Source organism: Rhinoderma darwinii, chromosome 9 (assembly GCF_050947455.1).
Source record: "Rhinoderma darwinii isolate aRhiDar2 chromosome 9, aRhiDar2.hap1, whole genome shotgun sequence".
In the NCBI taxonomy this organism is placed as follows: Eukaryota; Metazoa; Chordata; class Amphibia; order Anura; family Rhinodermatidae; genus Rhinoderma; species Rhinoderma darwinii.
In genome coordinates, this window is record NC_134695.1 from 104,204,421 (window position 1) to 104,222,005 (window position 17,585).

Below are 17,585 nucleotides of genomic sequence, written 5' to 3' on the forward strand. Positions count from 1 at the left end.
AAATAACATGGAGAAAGGCAATGGCTGCCCAGCTGTAATATTTCCTTGTTAGAGGCTGCCCCATTGCTCCGAGCCAATCCCTCAGCATCTTAATAAATCCCTGGTTTCCGTAGCAACCCTGAGATCTCTCGATGACTGCTGCCAAGAGATGAAGATCATATGAAAAGATGTGAATCTGTGTACTCATATGTTGGCGAGCTGTATCTCCCGTCATCTGCCGCACATACAAATAATGCCCGTACTGGATCTGTCACTGCATGGATCTGTGTAAAATACAGGCCGCCTGTGAAGATGAACTAGTTCATGCACCTCTGTGTTACATGTCATCAGATAAAATGGAGGCCGGACCATATCCGTGGTATAGTAAGTGCGGCTCACACTGTAGGAGAATAATAAATTCAGGAAAAATCTTTATTTTTAGGATTTTTCTCCCAATAAAATAGGTTACTTCATAGCAAAATAAAACGCTGCTTTTCCCGGCATTTTCCTGATATGCTGAAAAAACAGGTTTAAGAGATTCATGATTGTCCCATTATTTACGTTTCGCTCTGTTTAAAAAGTGTGATGCTTGTTTAAATATAGCCCTAGGCCCTATTCACACGACAGGGATTCTCCGCCGTGTGACGACCGTTCTTTGAAGGGCCGTCACACGGCCGCAGTAGGAACAATCGACCCCAAATGGGGCAATTCATACGGCAGATTTTTCTTAACGGCCCGGTAAACCGTGCCATCAAAAAATGGTTCGTGCCCTATTTTGGGCCGATCTCCCGGCCGCACGGTTCCCGTAGAAGTCTATGGGGCAGAGTAAAGCACGGCTGCCACTTGGATGTGATCCGAGTGATGGCCGTGATTTCTGCCACTCGCTCTCTTCTCCTTTTCACAGTGCGAAGTGCATGTAAGGAGGAGGAGGAGGAGATTTTTTTGCTCCCTGTAGGAGCGTAATCCCTAATCCCTGGGCCACAGCATTCAGCTCCAGGAGAAGTCCCTGACATCACTGTCCATATATGGCATTATCTACAGAGGGCAGTGTGTGGCATAATCTACAGAGGGCAGTGTGTGGCATAATCTACAGAGGGCAGGGTGTGGCATAATCTACAGAGGGCAGGGTGTGGCATAATCTACAGAGGGCAGGGTGTGGCATAATCTACAGAGGGCAGGGTGTGGCATAATCTACAGAGGGCAGGGTGTGGCATAATCTACAGAGGGCAGTGTGTGGCATAATCTACAGAGGGCAGTGTGTGGCATAATCTACAGAGGGCAGTGTGGCATAATCTACAGAGGGCAGTGTGTGGCATAATCTACAGAGGGCAGTGTGTGGCATAATCTACAGAGGGCAGTGTGTGGCATAATCTACAGAGGGCGGTGTGTGGCATAATCTACAGGGGGCGGTGTGTGGCATAATCTACAGGGGGCGGTGTGTGGCATAATCTACAGGGGGCGGTGTGTGGCATAATCTACAGAGGGCGGTGTGTGGCATAATGTACAGAGGGCGGTGTGTGGCATAATGTACAGAGGGCGGTGTGTGGCATAATGTACAGAGGGCGGTGTGTGGCATAATGTACAGAGGGCAGTGTGTGGCATAATGTACAGAGGGCAGTGTGTGGCATAATGTACAGAGGGCGGTGTGTGGCATAATGTACAGAGGGCAGTGTGTGGCATAATGTACAGAGGGCAGTGTGTGGCATAATGTACAGAGGGCAGTGTGTGGCATAATGTACAGAGGGCAGTGTGTGGCATAATGTACAGAGGGCAGTGTGTGGCATAATGTACAGAGGGCAGTGTGTGGCATAATGTACAGAGGGCAGTGTGTGGCATAATGTACAGAGGGCAGTGTGTGGCATAATGTACAGAGGGCAGTGTGTGGCATAATGTACAGAGGGCAGTGTGTGGCATAATGTACAGAGGGCAGTGTGTGGCATAATGTACAGAGGGCAGTGTGTGGCATAATGTACAGAGGGCAGTGTGTGGCATAATGTACAGAGGGCAGTGTGTGGCATAATGTACAGAGGGCAGTGTGTGGCATAATGTACAGAGGGCAGTGTGTGGCATAATGTACAGAGGGCAGTGTGTGGCATAATGTACAGAGGGCAGTGTGTGGCATAATGTACAGAGGGCAGTGTGTGGCATAATGTACAGAGGGCAGTGTGTGGCATAATGTACAGAGGGCAGTGTGTGGCATAATGTACAGAGGGCAGTGTGTGGCATAATGTACAGAGGGCAGTGTGTGGCATAATGTACAGAGGGCAGTGTGTGGCATAATGTACAGAGGGCAGTGTGTGGCAAAAAAAATTCACGAATGAAATTTATCCATTTTTAAAACGGACAGAGAAAAAAAAGCGAATGCAAAAATGGGTCAAAATCGGCCGTTAAAAAACGGAAACACGGCCCGGAACGGATGCAAAACAGCAGTTTTATCGGCCGACACTCGGACCCTGTCGTGTGAAGAGAACCTTAGGCTACATGCACACTGTGTGGAATTTCGTGCAGAAAATTTGCATCAAAACCGCAGATAAACACAAGTAATATATCCGCACTTTATGGTGCGTTTTTTGATGCATTTTTTAATTTAGCTTTTACGTATTGATGCGGTTTAATTCTGTGGATTTTGGTGTGGTTTTTTTTCTTATAAACTTGTCACACAATTCTGAGGCAGAAACACAAGATAATTCAACATGCTGTAGATTTTGAAATACGCACCGCAGGTCAATTTACGTGCGGAAAATCTGCAACATGTAGATGAGATTACTTGAAATCTCATTTACTTTTCTGGTACTAATTTGCACTGTGGATTTGTCGCAGGAAAATATGCGCGTGTGCATTTGGCCTAAATGTACCACAGCACTAAACCATATCATGGCTGTGACGCGCGTTCAGCATATATATCGTGGGCACTTCCAAACATATGTGCCGACAAGCCCATCATTAGCCAAATGTATGCCAAAATGGTGTCCTCCTGACTGAGACGTTCCCATTTATTTTTTTTCCTTGTAATCTTTCATTCGGCAGTATTCCAGTTTGCCATGGGCAATGCCTCCACCTTTTGCTTACAGTAATTTTCATACATCACATATGTGTCCTTGTATCTACCATAAACTCTGTGTTGTTATTGAGGTGGAATGTCCCTGTTCTCCATAGCAACCAATAAGATTCCATGTTTCATTTTCCCAGTGCAGGTTAGAAAATGAAAGCTGAATTCTGATTGGTTGCTATGGGAACTATGAGATAGTTCTGATATGTAAGGCACCATGTTTATGGTGTTTTCAAGGCCAGGACCAGGAGATTTTTATTTGTTTTATATAAAATGACTGGTGGATTCACAAATTAGAAGACCACAATGGGGCACATTTACGAATACTGACGATTTTGACCGTGTAAACCTACCAGGACCAGGCAGTCAGAAGATGCGCCAAATTTCTGAAAGTGGTAAACGCTGTATGATAAATTTGGCGTACATGTCCTTTTATTAGACCACGCACCTTTTCCTGCTATGCCACACCCCTTGTCGGGCACTGCGCCAAAAGTGTCTAAAACGTTTAGTAAATGTGGCGCACAGGATGTCCTGGCACATTTTGAATAGTAAATCTGCCCCATTATCTAGAACTCCGTGTTTGTCGTATCGATTTTATTTTTCATGTTTTGTCATTTGATTCGAAGCTTCTCTGGTAAAATGAGAAAATGTTACAGAATAACTACAGTCACAATGTTTTGCATCCAGCGAACACTGGCAAAATAGTCCCACAGATGTAGCTGAATGCGGAGGTCGTACTCCGGGGCGGACATGTCATTGGTGCAACGTGTGCAGCTGCACAGGGGCCCAGTAGGTAGGGGGCCCACTGCAAACTTAAAAGCAGCTTTGTACTATCTATTGGATTGCATGTATGGTCTGGGCGATTGATGAATTGTTAGAGAGACATGAAGGGGTGTTCTTTGGTGAGCTAATGGAGAGTAAGGGGCCCACATAGTGTTCTTTCCCGGGGGCCCGCTGCTGTCTGCTACAGGTCGTACTAAATATTTTTCAGCATTTTTCGTAGGATTGTTTTAAGTCAAGGAGTACTTGATTTGCGGTAATAGTAAATAGAGGGAGAGGCGAAGCGAAGCACTGCAACAGGTTGAAACGTTGCGAGGTGAATAAAGTCCACCGCTTTCACTGAACCTGTAGAAGTGCTGCCGTTCTTTGCTCTCTCTATACTGTTTTGAATACTGGATTGGTATTCGACGGTCTGCACCCAGACTATCTTTATCATCACAAAGCTGCTTTCTCCGAAAAATCATCGAAATTCAGCACAATTCATCAATGTCATCTTGCGAATTTCTGTTTTATCAATTATGTTTTCCTGGTTGTGCAAATACAGTTTAATTCAGGAGGGGGGGGGGGGGGGTAGTGGATTGGTGTCCTCTGGCAGAATTTTTTTGTCCACAATGATAGGGGCAGATTTTATCGATGTATTTATGCCACATTTCTGGTATAAATAGATTAAACAATATGGAGCTCAGGCTGGACATCATATTTATTAAGCCACTGTGGCGCTGGATATTGCTCCAGATTCATGCCAAGAGCGACCCCTTTATCAACATTTTCAACCACTATTATACTTCAGCCGAGCCAGGCCCGATTTTTAAGCCTACACGAGGTTCATGGGCCGGTGTGCCCCCTGCCCTCTGATGAATCTGCCACACTCTGTACAGACAATCTATTATACCTCTTGCCCCAATATTAATAAATCACCCCTACTGAGTAAACAAAACTCTGTAGATTCACCTTTTAATCCAGTTGTGCCCACTGTCAGATTCGGCTCTGCTACATCTGTGTAGGTTGCCTTATTTATAATGCGAGGCCTACACAGGCAACTGGTAGCCAATACTGTCGCCTGCTATACTTCTCGTGCCCAGTACAACACAAAATGATGCAAGTTGTCCCATCACTCTAGTAACCTCACCAACCATAAAGTGATAGCGCTGATGGGGCCACATCGGGCAAAGTGGACTAAATAATTAATCTACAATCGGTCCTATGGTGGCCGGATTTTAACATCCCAATCGTTTTTTCCTATAGTAGCTTTGTGGCCTCTATCTTTACATTATGGCATCTATCAAATTCCCTAATGGGTACAATGTCGCCCACTGAATGGCCCAGGCTAACATAAAAGCTGCACTATATGCAAAGCACATACTTCTTTAGTTATTGGCCAAGATGGATCACCTGACCCGTCTCCTGACTACTAGCTTGCCAAACAGTACGTAAGTTTAAAAAAAACAGAAATTGTATTATTATTATTATTATTATTTTTATGACCTATTTTGTTAATGTCAGAGGACAGGTACTTTTTATTAGAAGAGTCGTCTGTATTTTGCTGACACTTTGCAGGTAGATTGTAAAGAGAAGAGTTTTTTCTTGCCTGTGAATTTGCATTGACATTAATGACGCTACGAGGGCACGCTTCTACTGCGAATAGCTGCAAGCAATACTGGGATTTAATATGACGCATTTATAAAACAGGCGCAGATGGTTACATGTGGAGTAGAACATGCACATATTTATATAGCGCCTGGCTGGTTTCATTTTTCTTGTTAGGCTAAGTTCACACTGGCGCTGTATAATCCATTACTCTGATCCGTTTTTAGATCAGAATAAGGATCAAAATGGGTCTGTTAAAAATCCCATTGAAATCAAAATAATGGATGCAAACGGATTACAGTCCATTTGTATCCGTGTTACATGGACACCAATGATAAAAATAACCTATCCATTAGACATCAATTTTTTGGAACAAGAAAAAACCGATGACTAACGTAACAGGCGCAAATGGATGTAATTAAAAATCCCATTGATTTCAATGGGATTTTTAACGGATCGGTTTTGATCCATATTCTGATCTAAAAATGGATCCGAGTAAACGATTATACAACGCAAGTGTGAACTTTGCCTTAGCTGCAATACCAGACACAGCCTATGGACAGGAGTGGCGCTGTTGTTTTTAAAGGCAGACCCTTTTTAATATTATTCAACTCCTCGAAGGTAAAGATTGTTGACATGTCATTTTATTTATTTTGGGACACTTCATGTCCGCACAAACCTGTCATACATATTGGAACAGTTATATTACAAGCACATTTTGAGATCATGGTTATGGATGGAGTGGAGTCTTACATTTGGTATATTTCTATGATATCACAGTATTTCATTTCTGATTTTCACGTAGCGCCGCAAGGAAACGAACCACATTGTTCCGAACCATGACATGTATTACCGGGCAGAAAAAAAAAAAAGTAGCCCCAAAGACTTAAATGACACATCAGCTCCTCTTATAAGACACTTTTGCGTTATCCTATGGACAGAAGTAGTAACAGCGCCACCTGCAGATGATTATGAAGAGATTTCATTGTATGGGAAGAAGATTTGGATATGAATGAATCCAAGTACATTCCCTGCTTTACATACACTTGTCCCTATGGTTTATTAGTGCTGCATGATATGGTAATCCAGTCACCTGGGGACGATCTGATGTATATTTCATTCCTAATAGATCACTTTATAATGCGCTTGAATGTGATGCTAATGTTCTGTCTACTGGACCTTGTTCCAAGATTTTATACACCTATGAAGCATGTCCTGAAGTAACTACTTGTATCATTGTAGCTACCTAGACAGCTTAGATCGGATCGGAGCACCCGACTACCAACCCACAGAGCAAGACATTCTGCGGACCAGAGTGAAGACCACTGGCATTGTAGAAACCCACTTCACCTTCAAAAACCTTCACTTCAGGTCAGTGGTGTGAATAGAGTTTTATATTTCTGTGATACAACAAAAAACACGCTGTGAATGGTTGACTACAACTTTGGTCAAGTGAAAGCCCAAAAAAATTCCTCACCACGAGAAGTTGTTCCTTAAAGGGGTATTCCGGTTGTAACTAGTTATTGTCCCTCCATTGGATAAGTGATAACGGTCAGATCGGTGGAAGTCCGACAACTGGAGGTCCGACCACGGAGACCCCCACCAATCGCCAGAACAGGGGTCTCCTGTTCCCTCCAGCAGCAAGACTGCTTGGCAGAAGTTGAATAGAGCGACGGCCGAGCATCCGCCCTGCCACTCCGTTCAAAGTCCATGGCAGTGACGGAAATTGCCGAGCACAGCGCTCAGAAATTTGCGTCAGTGCCATAGCGTACGTAAAGAGCGGCATGGTGCGTTCTCCACTGCCATTCTATTTATTCATCTCCTCCCTGCAAGCGGTCCTGCTGTTGAGAGGATTGTGGGACACGGGACCCCCGCTCTGGCAAGTAGTGGGGGACCCAGTGGTCGGACCACTACCGATCTAACAATTACAACTTTTCCAGTGGATAGGTGATAACTTGTTACAACCGGAACAACTTCGCAGCCTCTTTCCTTTCAAGTTTTTTTACGGTGGTAACCCCTCCTAGAGGACCCTTATAATTTAAGGTATACCATTTATATATGTCTAAAATCTCTCAGATGGCAGGGAAACCTTCCCCACCCAGTAGAGGTTCCAGGAAAATAGGATTGCCAGGAACCTGCAAAATAGTGAATATGGCGGTGGAAACAGAGGGTGGACAAGTGCTATTGTTGGAACATTTGAACCCCTAAAGATTCCACAAAACGCAGCAGGAAAAACAATAGGATTGAATGGGTTGAAATCCAATATGTCCAATCCAAATTACCCTAATGACAAACGGTAAGGGATGGTCTGCTGGTCGATCACACCAATATCCGTGGGATCTGCAATAGAAAAACCTATAGTGTTAAAAACTAAGCAGAACAGCCTATCAAGAATAAAATAAAATGTTGGCAATTAAATTACGTTAGTTATTGGTACATCATCGGCTGTTGATTAAAGTTTAGCTACACCCAAAACCTAGATATTCAGGCGTTAATTCATTGATGCCGGTTACCCCTGTTATCCATGTCACTGCCAGTCATACATACAAGTGTCCATGAATACCCGGGCCGAGGCTAGGACTACATAGCGACACTTGGTTGTGCACGAGATGCTATATAATCGCAGGATTACCACAATGCGACCTCAGTGTTTCACTCTGAAACCCCAAATCCGGCAATTTTATTGCTACTCGTGTGACCGAATTTTACTGTGTAGCCCCTAAGCCTTACACAAGGAATTCTGAATTATTAATGGGGCTGCTAGGAAGGAAGAAATAAAAATAAATTATAAATAAATTAACCCTACAGACGCAACAAACCCCCCCTAATAATAAAAAAGTAAACTCCCCGAGGATAGACTGAGTTTTAGAGAGACAATCCTCAGAGGGTTTAAGACCTTTGTAATAATTGCAGCATTTAGCAGGGGGTACGACGTCCGCACAGGATTTCTGCTATCGGACCTTGTTATACATGTCATTAGATGGATGTAATAGTCTTTGCCTGGCACATTAACTAATATTAATTTTCTGTTTAAATGTCTTCTAAATAATCTTCACTTCAGCACATTGTACGAAAAAAAAAGACTTTGTTCTATGATTGACTTTAGAGATTAACGGATCAGACTATGATGTGTGATTGTTTCTTGTCCTTCACTGGGCATAAGCGCTTCTGACCTCTAGTGGCCAAAATTTCTATTACATTTTTATATTTTTGAAATGTTTTTTATTTTATTTTTTAAAGGGGTTTCCAGTGATATATCATACAGGGACTACTGTTGAGATAGGTCATCAATGTGTGATTGTGTGAAGCTACACCTCTGCATGTAATAAAACATTTCTACAATGTATGGCAAGCTGTAGCTTTCCCCAGCTGATCACCAGGGATTCATGAGACAATAAGTCTCTATGAGAGAACCCCATGAAGATTAAGAAGATGAGAATCTGTGTGATTTATTCGTGTTTATTTGCGGTAACTGATCCTGTTGATCTTCTGTTAGGCTGTTTGATGTCGGGGGACAGCGATCAGAACGGAAGAAATGGATTCACTGTTTTGAAGACGTGACAGCGATCATCTTTTGTGTGGCTCTGAGTGGGTACGATCAGGTTCTTCATGAAGATGAGACCACGGTGAGTCTTATATTTTCAATAGAACTTTTTGTTCAATCCATGTATATATTTGCTTTTTTGACTCGTCCTAGAAGTGTATATTTTACTGGCCTAAGATTTGTCTTGAGCAGTGATCTGGATCCTGTGGATATGACCCCATAACTTGGTAATATTTGTAAATGTAAGGATCAGGGGAAATCATATAATCTTCTCTATCTATTTAATGATCTATAGGTTTATTACGTCAGGGCTGTACTTTGATTGCGAACGTTTGGTGCCCCTTCAGCTCCACTTCGTATTTTTTCATGGCCACGTAGTCAAATATTAAATATAAATGGGCTGGCAATGGGGCCACTGCAAAAAAGCCAAAAGGGCACATTGCTTTCCTAACTCCACTGATAAGATATTGATGACATATCCTAGCTATGGACCCCCCCATGTACAGCACAGGCGTGCTAGATCCTACACACAGAGAGAGAGAGAGAGAGACGCTCTTTGTTGCTGCTCTCAACTCTGACTAATTGATAAAGGTTCTGAATAACTGATAATTCCCCAAAAATAATAGAAAAATAGGTTTGCTAAACCAGACCACCTTTATAGGGAGCGGGTTGATGAGCTGAGCCCGCTCCAGCAGGTGTGGGCTGAATGATACAGCCCACACCTCATTCTAACAGCCAAGATCGGAGATAACTCAGATCCCGGATATTTTACCACTTAGATGTCGTTAGAAAGAGGGGGGTGTGTGCTGATGGTTGTCATGGCAAACTGGGGGCCTATTAATGTCCCCAGAGCCTGCCATCTTTGTCTTCCCATTAAAGGGGTTATCCGGGAGGTGAAATTTTTTAAGTAGAGGCTGGAAATTAAAAAAAACAAAAAATACTAACCTAGCCCTGGGCGATTCAGCGCTGAGACTCTGGCGGCTTTCCTGGTGGTTGTTTACATGCACGTAGCATGTGATCGCTGCAGCCAATCAGTCTAGTGAGATTCAGTGGTCATGTGTTGTATTATCCCTGAAATACGATTAGTCACCACTGAGCCCCCTCTTTCACTGCAGCGGTCCCATGCTACGTGCATGTAAACAACCATCGGCAGTGCTGCCGCTGCCTTAGTGCTGGATCACCGGGGGGGAAGGATAGGTGGTAAGTATTGACGGTTTGGTTTAACAATCACATGTTTAAGTAAAATATCAAAAGTATAAAGAAAAACCTTTTTCCCATTTTTCAAATGTGATCAAAAAGTCATATGCACCCCAATATTGTACCAATAAAAACTGCAGCTCGCCCTGAAAAAAAAAACAAGCCCGCACACCGCTCTATCGGCAGAAAACTAAGTCTCAGAATATGGCGACCCAAAAAATAAATTTATTATTTATTTTTTTTACAAATGTCTTATATTTTGTAAACGTGGTAAAACATAATTTATTTATATTTTTCATAAATTTGGTATCTCCATAATTGCATTGATCCACAGAATAAAGTTAATATAATTTTTACCACACAGTGAACGCCGTAAAAGTAAAATCCCAAAAATAATGGAGGACTTGTTTTTTTCCGTCCCACCTCTCCAATATTTTTTTTTCAGTAAGTTATATGGTAGAATATAATGCGATTAAAAAGTACAACTCATGCCCGATAACGGCTATGTCAATGGAAAAATTAAAAATGGAAGCCTAATAGTGGCATCAGTCACCCATAGACTATTAACGGATACGTCATGAACTCTCATGACCTTTTTATGATGTATACGTTAGAGGCTCTGTCACCAGATTATCAGATCCCTATCTCCTATTGCATGTGATCGGCGCTGCAATGTAGATAACAGTAACGTTTTTATTTTGAAAAACGATAATTTTTGGCCAAGTTATGAGCAATTTTATATTTATGCAAATGAGCCTTTCTAATGGACAACTGGGCGTGTATTGTGTTTGTAACATCTGGGCGTGTTTACTTGTTTTACTAGCTGGGCGTTGTGAATAGAAGTGTATGTCCGCATCAAATGTCAGCCTCATACACTTCTATTCACAACGCCCAGCTAGTAAAACAAGTAAACACGCCCAGATGTTACAAACACAATACACGCCCAGTTGTCCATTAGAAAGGCTCATTTGCATAAATATAAAATTGCTCATAACTTGGCCAAAAATGATCGTTTTTAAAAAAAAACAAACGTTACTGTTATCTACATTGCTGCGCCGATCACATGCAATAGGAGATAGGGATCTGATAATCTGGTGACAGAGCCTCTTTAAACCGATGTCATAATAACCTATAGGTGACAGATGCCATTGAGAAGCCCATGACGTATATGTTTAACGGATGCTTGTAGCGTATTCCATACAGTGGCATCCGTCGCCCATAGACTCCCATGCAAAAACAGCGCAGTATTAGTTTTTTGCGGGATCCCGTTGGATTGAATAGAGTAGTCTACTACACTAGTCCATACCTAAAATAAAACGGTATACTGATGTATACCAGCCCGATAGAGGCTAAAAGGACACTCTTTTGGCCTCCGTGTGCTTTCCTGGCGTATACACTGTAAGTAGAGAAAAAACCTGATGTGAATGGGGCCTTATTGGTTAGATTCCATGTAATGAACACAGATTCTGCGTAAATATGTCATATTAATTGTTCTGTGTGCAGTTATTCCTGTGAAGCGCTGCAACTACAGTACAAATTATATGAAAGATTTGATATAATTCATACATTTGTATGTATGTGATTTAAAGAGACGTTTTTTGTTGCTGCTCTGGCTAATATGAGGGTCTCCCTAATGGGGTTTTGAACATGAGTTTTCTAAACCGGACAAGCAAAAGCTAATATTTACAGGTATGGTCTTGATGTTGCATGTCTTATTACATTGATGTTATTTTCTTAAAAAAAAAAAAAAAAGACGAAACTTGTACGAATTTATTTTTGTGAATGTGTCTTTACAAAATGTGTCAATCTTTGTGGGCCTTGTGGTAGTTACTATATAACGGTTGTTAGGTCTTCATTTCTCACGTTGGATTCCAAATGAAATTAGTTAATAAATGATGTCCTGTCTCAGCAAGTGTTACTGTAAATCTCCTTCTCTCCACTGGCGGGATTACGGCTTTCGAGAATAAACGGATTGTAGCGCAAATATGAGAACAAAATTTGTTTTTAGAAATGATATTGATGACCACCACACCCATGAAGCGCTACATCCGTGAACTCCACGCACTCTCCCCTTGGTTGCACATTATCCTAGGAAAGTATATGGTTCCGTAGCTGAAAATATATGGTGGTTGTCCAGTTAGCGGACTGCCACCCTACTTGGTGGAGAATGGTCAGATCTCTGCAACCGTTTGGGGGAGGAGAGGCGACAATCCGAGTTTGGTCAAAGTTTAGCTTGTTTCTCTAATCTGGTATCTGAATTAAACCTAAAGTAACTGATGTCGTGTATGTGACATAAATGATTATCTTGTAATAACCTGTATTGATACGTGTTTGTTTTATATTCACACGCCAGGCTTATTTTGTACATGTTTTTTGTATATTTCCATAAGAAGTTCTTCTAAAAAAAATTGCACAAAAGAAAGAATGCGGGTTTTTTCGATACAGGTCCTTTCTGTCCTACTATTTATCTTGGGTAATGTTGACCTGCACCTCTCCCATTGTCAAGTATTGCGCAGCAACTTGGCAGAGAAGTAAACGGGTCCCTTCGTCAGGTTTTCGTCACTAACCGCACGCCGTAACTGATCCTAGTGTGGCCTGCCGTCTGGTGTTTTTGGGTGCTTGGCGTCTCTGGTCACTTGCTTTCTGTTCTCATGGTCCTGCTGGGGAGTAACTCGCACAGCCTGCACGGTTCTCTTTCTCCAAACACCTCTGCGTCTTCAGCACTTTTCTTCCTCTGCCGTCCGGCCCTTTCTAACACCGCTACTTATCCTGCAGACATTGAGAGACCCTTCAAATTCAGCAGGTATGAAGCTTCATGTTTAGATAGCCGTACATTAGAAGTCACAGTGGGGAGTGCCCTGTGTTGAAGGATCTTGTCTTGTGCAGATGGCCTCATAGTCTGATTCTGGTTCTTCTCTGGCTTTAATTGTATGAGCTGTAACCTTATGTCCATGCTCAATCTTCTTTTTATATAATGACTTGCATAAACTATTCTGATCCCTTATAGAAATCATAAGACAAGGTTTTTCCCAGGTCACTCGACACCTGTCCAATTCTCCATTAATTCCAGGGTCGGAAATGTCCTGAATTAATGTTCCTTTGCAATATTAAGGATCTACCTGGCCTTTCCATCCTTTAGAAATCTAACACTGTTTAGCAACGCATGATGCATGCACTGAACCGGAAGAAACCTCTCCATAACATTACATGTCGTCTTTTACTGCTCCTGCTGCTGCTTTGTCATTACAACCCTTCTCTGGTATTGAGTAGATCACATGCTACATATCGAAATACGGAAATGTAGAGAACAAGTTGGCAAGTATTTCGATTAGGAGTTTTGAGGAGCCAGAATATACAAGTGTGAATGGGTGCAGTGTAATGGGAAGAGAAAGACTCGGAGGAGTGTGTGGCAGGAGAGGATGGAGTTGACAAATTGGCTGAAAAACATAAATGCAGAATGAGTGTGGACGGACAATGAGAAGAACATGAAATGAGGACCTGCAGAAATATTAGAGAACGCATGGTAAGGACTTAACACGAGACATTGTACAGTGTGTGAAAGATGGGAAGGGGCAGCGTGCGTGGCATTAATGACGTTCTTGCATAAAGGGGAATGGTCACACAAGAGTGAGTAATCGGGCATGAGTGTACACACCGGACAGCATGAGAACGAGACGACTGCAAGACCACTCAACAGCACACACAGTGCAGAATAAGCATGATGGGGTCCGTACGAGAAGCATGAGCATGAAAAAGAAGCCGAGAGAGGGAAGACCAGTCAGAGTAGAAGGGGATAGACCATGCGGAGCCCAGTAAATGTGCTGATGACACTACATTGCATGTGCTTCAAATATCAGACCTTGCAGAGGAGCAGACACCTCATACTGTGTAGCCATAGACCTCATCTCTGGGCGCACTTTGTGTACTCGGGGCAGACTACTTCCGAGCCTGTGTGACGTGCAGCTCTTGTTTGTGTTACAGAACAGAATGCATGAATCCCTCAAACTGTTTGACTCCATCTGTAACAACAAGTGGTTCATTGACACTTCCATCATCCTGTTCCTGAATAAGAAAGATATCTTCCAGGACAAAATCCGAAAATCTCCACTTACTATCTGCTTTCCGGAATACAAAGGTACACGCGATCCCACAGCAATGTCAGCAAACAAGACATCGTCATGGCCGATGTGCTACAGCCTTTACTGCCCACAAGATAAAAATAAATCTAAATGTAGGTCACGTATTCCCCTAATGTATACCTGCCCTAAGGGTCTGGTGACCGCAGCCATCTTGTAGCCTTAACTTTCACTTGTTCATTGTAGGTGGAAAATTACTTGGCTGCATTCTTATAAATATTGGATCTATATGTCTTCAAATGTGCAAACAGCAAGGGTTATCTGTGGACAAGCTCACCGAGCACGGTTTATGTGTCGCTTGTTAAGCATGTTATTTGGTTATCTAGGGGATTTCAAGTAAAATGTCACCTTGCATGGAACTAGTCCCAGTGGGCATTGAGGATAAGCTTAGGAAGTGCCTCGCGGCAAGACTGAAACGTCACTCAAAGTACAGTGCGAGATGTAAAGAGTCAAGTGCTTCCATGGGTATAAAAGCTACATGCCATCCTGCAGGGCCACAAGCACCCCCTTCTAATGTGCCCTGCAGATCTTCTATAGCGTATAATGTCTACTATCAGGTGTTCTTACATATGGATTACAGGGCTGGTTCCAGGTGTATGTGGGCCCTTGGGCAGCAGAGTTACAGTGAGCCCCCTTTCTACTATACAGTTTTGCGTGACAAATGTAGAGATGTTTACCCCGATCACCATGGGCCCCCAAAGTCCAGTGGACCTGGGTATCTGCTAAGGTTTGTCTGGATCTGGCACTGGCCCAGCTAGGGTTAAAGGGGTTATCTGGGAAGTAAATATTTTTCTTAGGCGTTGCAAAGCAAAAAAAAAGCAGTACTTGCCTATCTTAGCTTTCGGCGATCCAGCGGCACTCCCGGTGATTGGTTACTTGCACGTAGGATGTAAACACTGCAGCCAATCAGAAGGCTCAGTGGGGCTCACTAGTGACGAATCGTATTTCTGGAATACTGCCAGAAATACAACCTATGGCAGCTGAGCCCTCTGATTAGCTGCAGCACTCACATGCTACATGCATGCAAACACCCATCGGGAGTGCCGACAGAGCGTCAGCGCTTTGATCCTCAGGGGTGAGGATAGGTAAGTATTGCTTTTTTGGTTTATTTCATTTGCAGCCCCTAAGAAAACATTCTCACTTCCCAGATAACCCCTTTTAAATTAAAGATTTGCACTAGAGAAAGGAAAGAATACCCATAATCTAGAATACCCATCTTTACTCTATGGAGGAAACCTTCGAGCCACATGGATGTCACAACTTGGACTGTGGATCTAGGAGTCCTTGCATGAGCATAGTAATATAAACATTTGCTCTACAAGTTAGAAAATGTAATAAATGAGCCCAAATAAAACATATGCCATCTAAACCTTGTTTCCTCGGGACTAGATGAATTTGACTACTTGTGCATATACACATTGAAGACGTATACTTGTTTACATAGTGATATACCCTTCATGGAAAACCAGTACACAAATCACATTGGCAAAGTTAGTTATGCACAGTATATATTTTTTTCTGACTCCTCTATATGTGTGATGAAACATATGTATGAAGAAACCTGCTGCTCTCTCCTCTCTTGCAGGTCCTAGTTCATACACTGAGGGTGTAGCCTACATACAGCATCAATATGAGAGCCGGAACAAGTTTCCGAACAAGGAGATATACGCACATGTCACCTGCGCTACTGATACCAACAATATCCAGTTTGTGTTTGATGCCGTCACGGATGTCATCATTGCCAATAACCTGCGTGGTTGTGGCTTGTACTGATTTGCTGTTTCTAGGAAATTATTGCCTAGTGGCCAGGGGTCGGCCACCTGTATGGAGATGGGTTTTTCTCCCTATGACCCAAACAAATGTTTCAGACACCGCCAGTAGCACCTTGTGTTTTTGACTGTTGGTGCCCTGTTTGTACATGCCTTAGATGCCTACAGTGTTTGCGGGCTTGATGTGCAAAACACTGTCGCTCAGGGCATGTGTCACACACCCACCGTGTGCTGCTCAGATATCTGTTCACTCGTTCAATCAAAGACTACGTTGTGCCTTATTTTTAGATGTTCTCCATTCAAAAATGTTCACATTGTCAAAAGCCTCTTTACATGAAGAAACTTTTGTCCTGATCTAGTCAGTACCATGAATATATTGTTCATGATCAGCCATACATTAAGGTTGTTGTACGCCTGTAACGTGTAAACTGATGTATTGACGATCGGAACAATATGGCTACTCTGCAACCTCTTCATGTAAACGGACCTTTACATTGCCTAGTATTTAACAGTTGTATTCACCTATTTATACATCGTGAAGATAAAATGGTTAAAGGGGTTGTCCACGACAGACAACTGACGACTTATCCACCGGATAGGTCATCAGTATATGACAAGTGCGTGTCAGACACTCGGACCCCGCACCGATCAGCTGCTCCGGCTGCCTGCGGGCAGCGGATGTCATTGCAGTGTACGGAGCCGGAAACATCTTGCTCTGTACATTGCATAGCAGCAGAACTGCAGCTCTGCCCCTATTCACTTGAGCAGGAGCAAAGTTGAAGTATTGCAGGTCGACCGCTATTCCGTGACCGGAGCCAACTGCTACCGGCATGGACGTCCGGAGGCCACCAGAGCAGCTTATCGGTGCGGGGTCCAGGTGTCGGACCCCCACCGGTCATATACTGATGTCCGGTAGTGGAAAACCCCTTTAACTATAGTCTAATGGTCTATGCCTACATGTGCCTCAGCAGTTGTGCCAACATGATCTCCGAATCACATGAACCATACCTTCTGTATTTCACTTTTCTTTTTAAATTAAGTGCCAAATTATATGCTGGATTCTGTTCTATTGATTCATAGGTTCTCGCTCCAACAAGCTGTGATCTAATAAATTTAGTGGTTCGTATCGATACCTGCGCTTTAACAAATACAGGGGGAGTCTATTAGGACAATGGATGGATGTTCCCGTCTCTCGCCTCAGATACTGCTGCCAATTATGAATTTATTATAACTGTTATATTTTTAAATTTGTGCGGAATTTCACGACACTCGTGAAATTCCGGCCTTGTGTATGTTAATAAAGTTTTAAAACACTAGAATATGAAGAGTTTTGATCTGTGTGTAATAGTCGCGGCCTCCAGTGCTATCTGGTAATGGAAGAATGTTCTGCATATACTGTAGTATTTGTCTTCCTTCAACTGTAAGTACGAGACAAATGAATGGGAAGAATGTCTAAGTACTGGCGGTGTCATTTGTAACGTTTCATCGATTTTTCTTTCATTCTCTTTCTGAAACGTATGAACTAACAGATGTAACTCAGGGCT

At 42.8% G+C, this 17,585-nt stretch overlaps 1 protein-coding gene across 2 annotated transcripts in view; it reads left to right on the forward strand.

Annotated features, from left to right (window-relative positions):
• GNAO1 (G protein subunit alpha o1) overlaps positions 1 to 17,585 on the forward strand; it is a 160,866-nt gene that overhangs the window by 129,748 nt on the left and 13,533 nt on the right. Inside the window, exons 5-8 of one of the 2 annotated variants that reach the window (XM_075838711.1) lie at positions 6,638 to 6,766; positions 8,892 to 9,021; positions 14,118 to 14,271; positions 15,858 to 17,360. In XM_075838711.1, the coding sequence (XP_075694826.1) occupies positions 6,638 to 6,766; positions 8,892 to 9,021; positions 14,118 to 14,271; positions 15,858 to 16,045 (601 nt within the window). In that variant the 3' untranslated portion in view covers positions 16,046 to 17,360. Of the gene's footprint in view, positions 1 to 6,637; positions 6,767 to 8,891; positions 9,022 to 14,117; positions 14,272 to 15,857; positions 17,361 to 17,585 lie in introns of those variants that run through there. The other variant, XM_075838710.1, reaches the window with a different exon arrangement.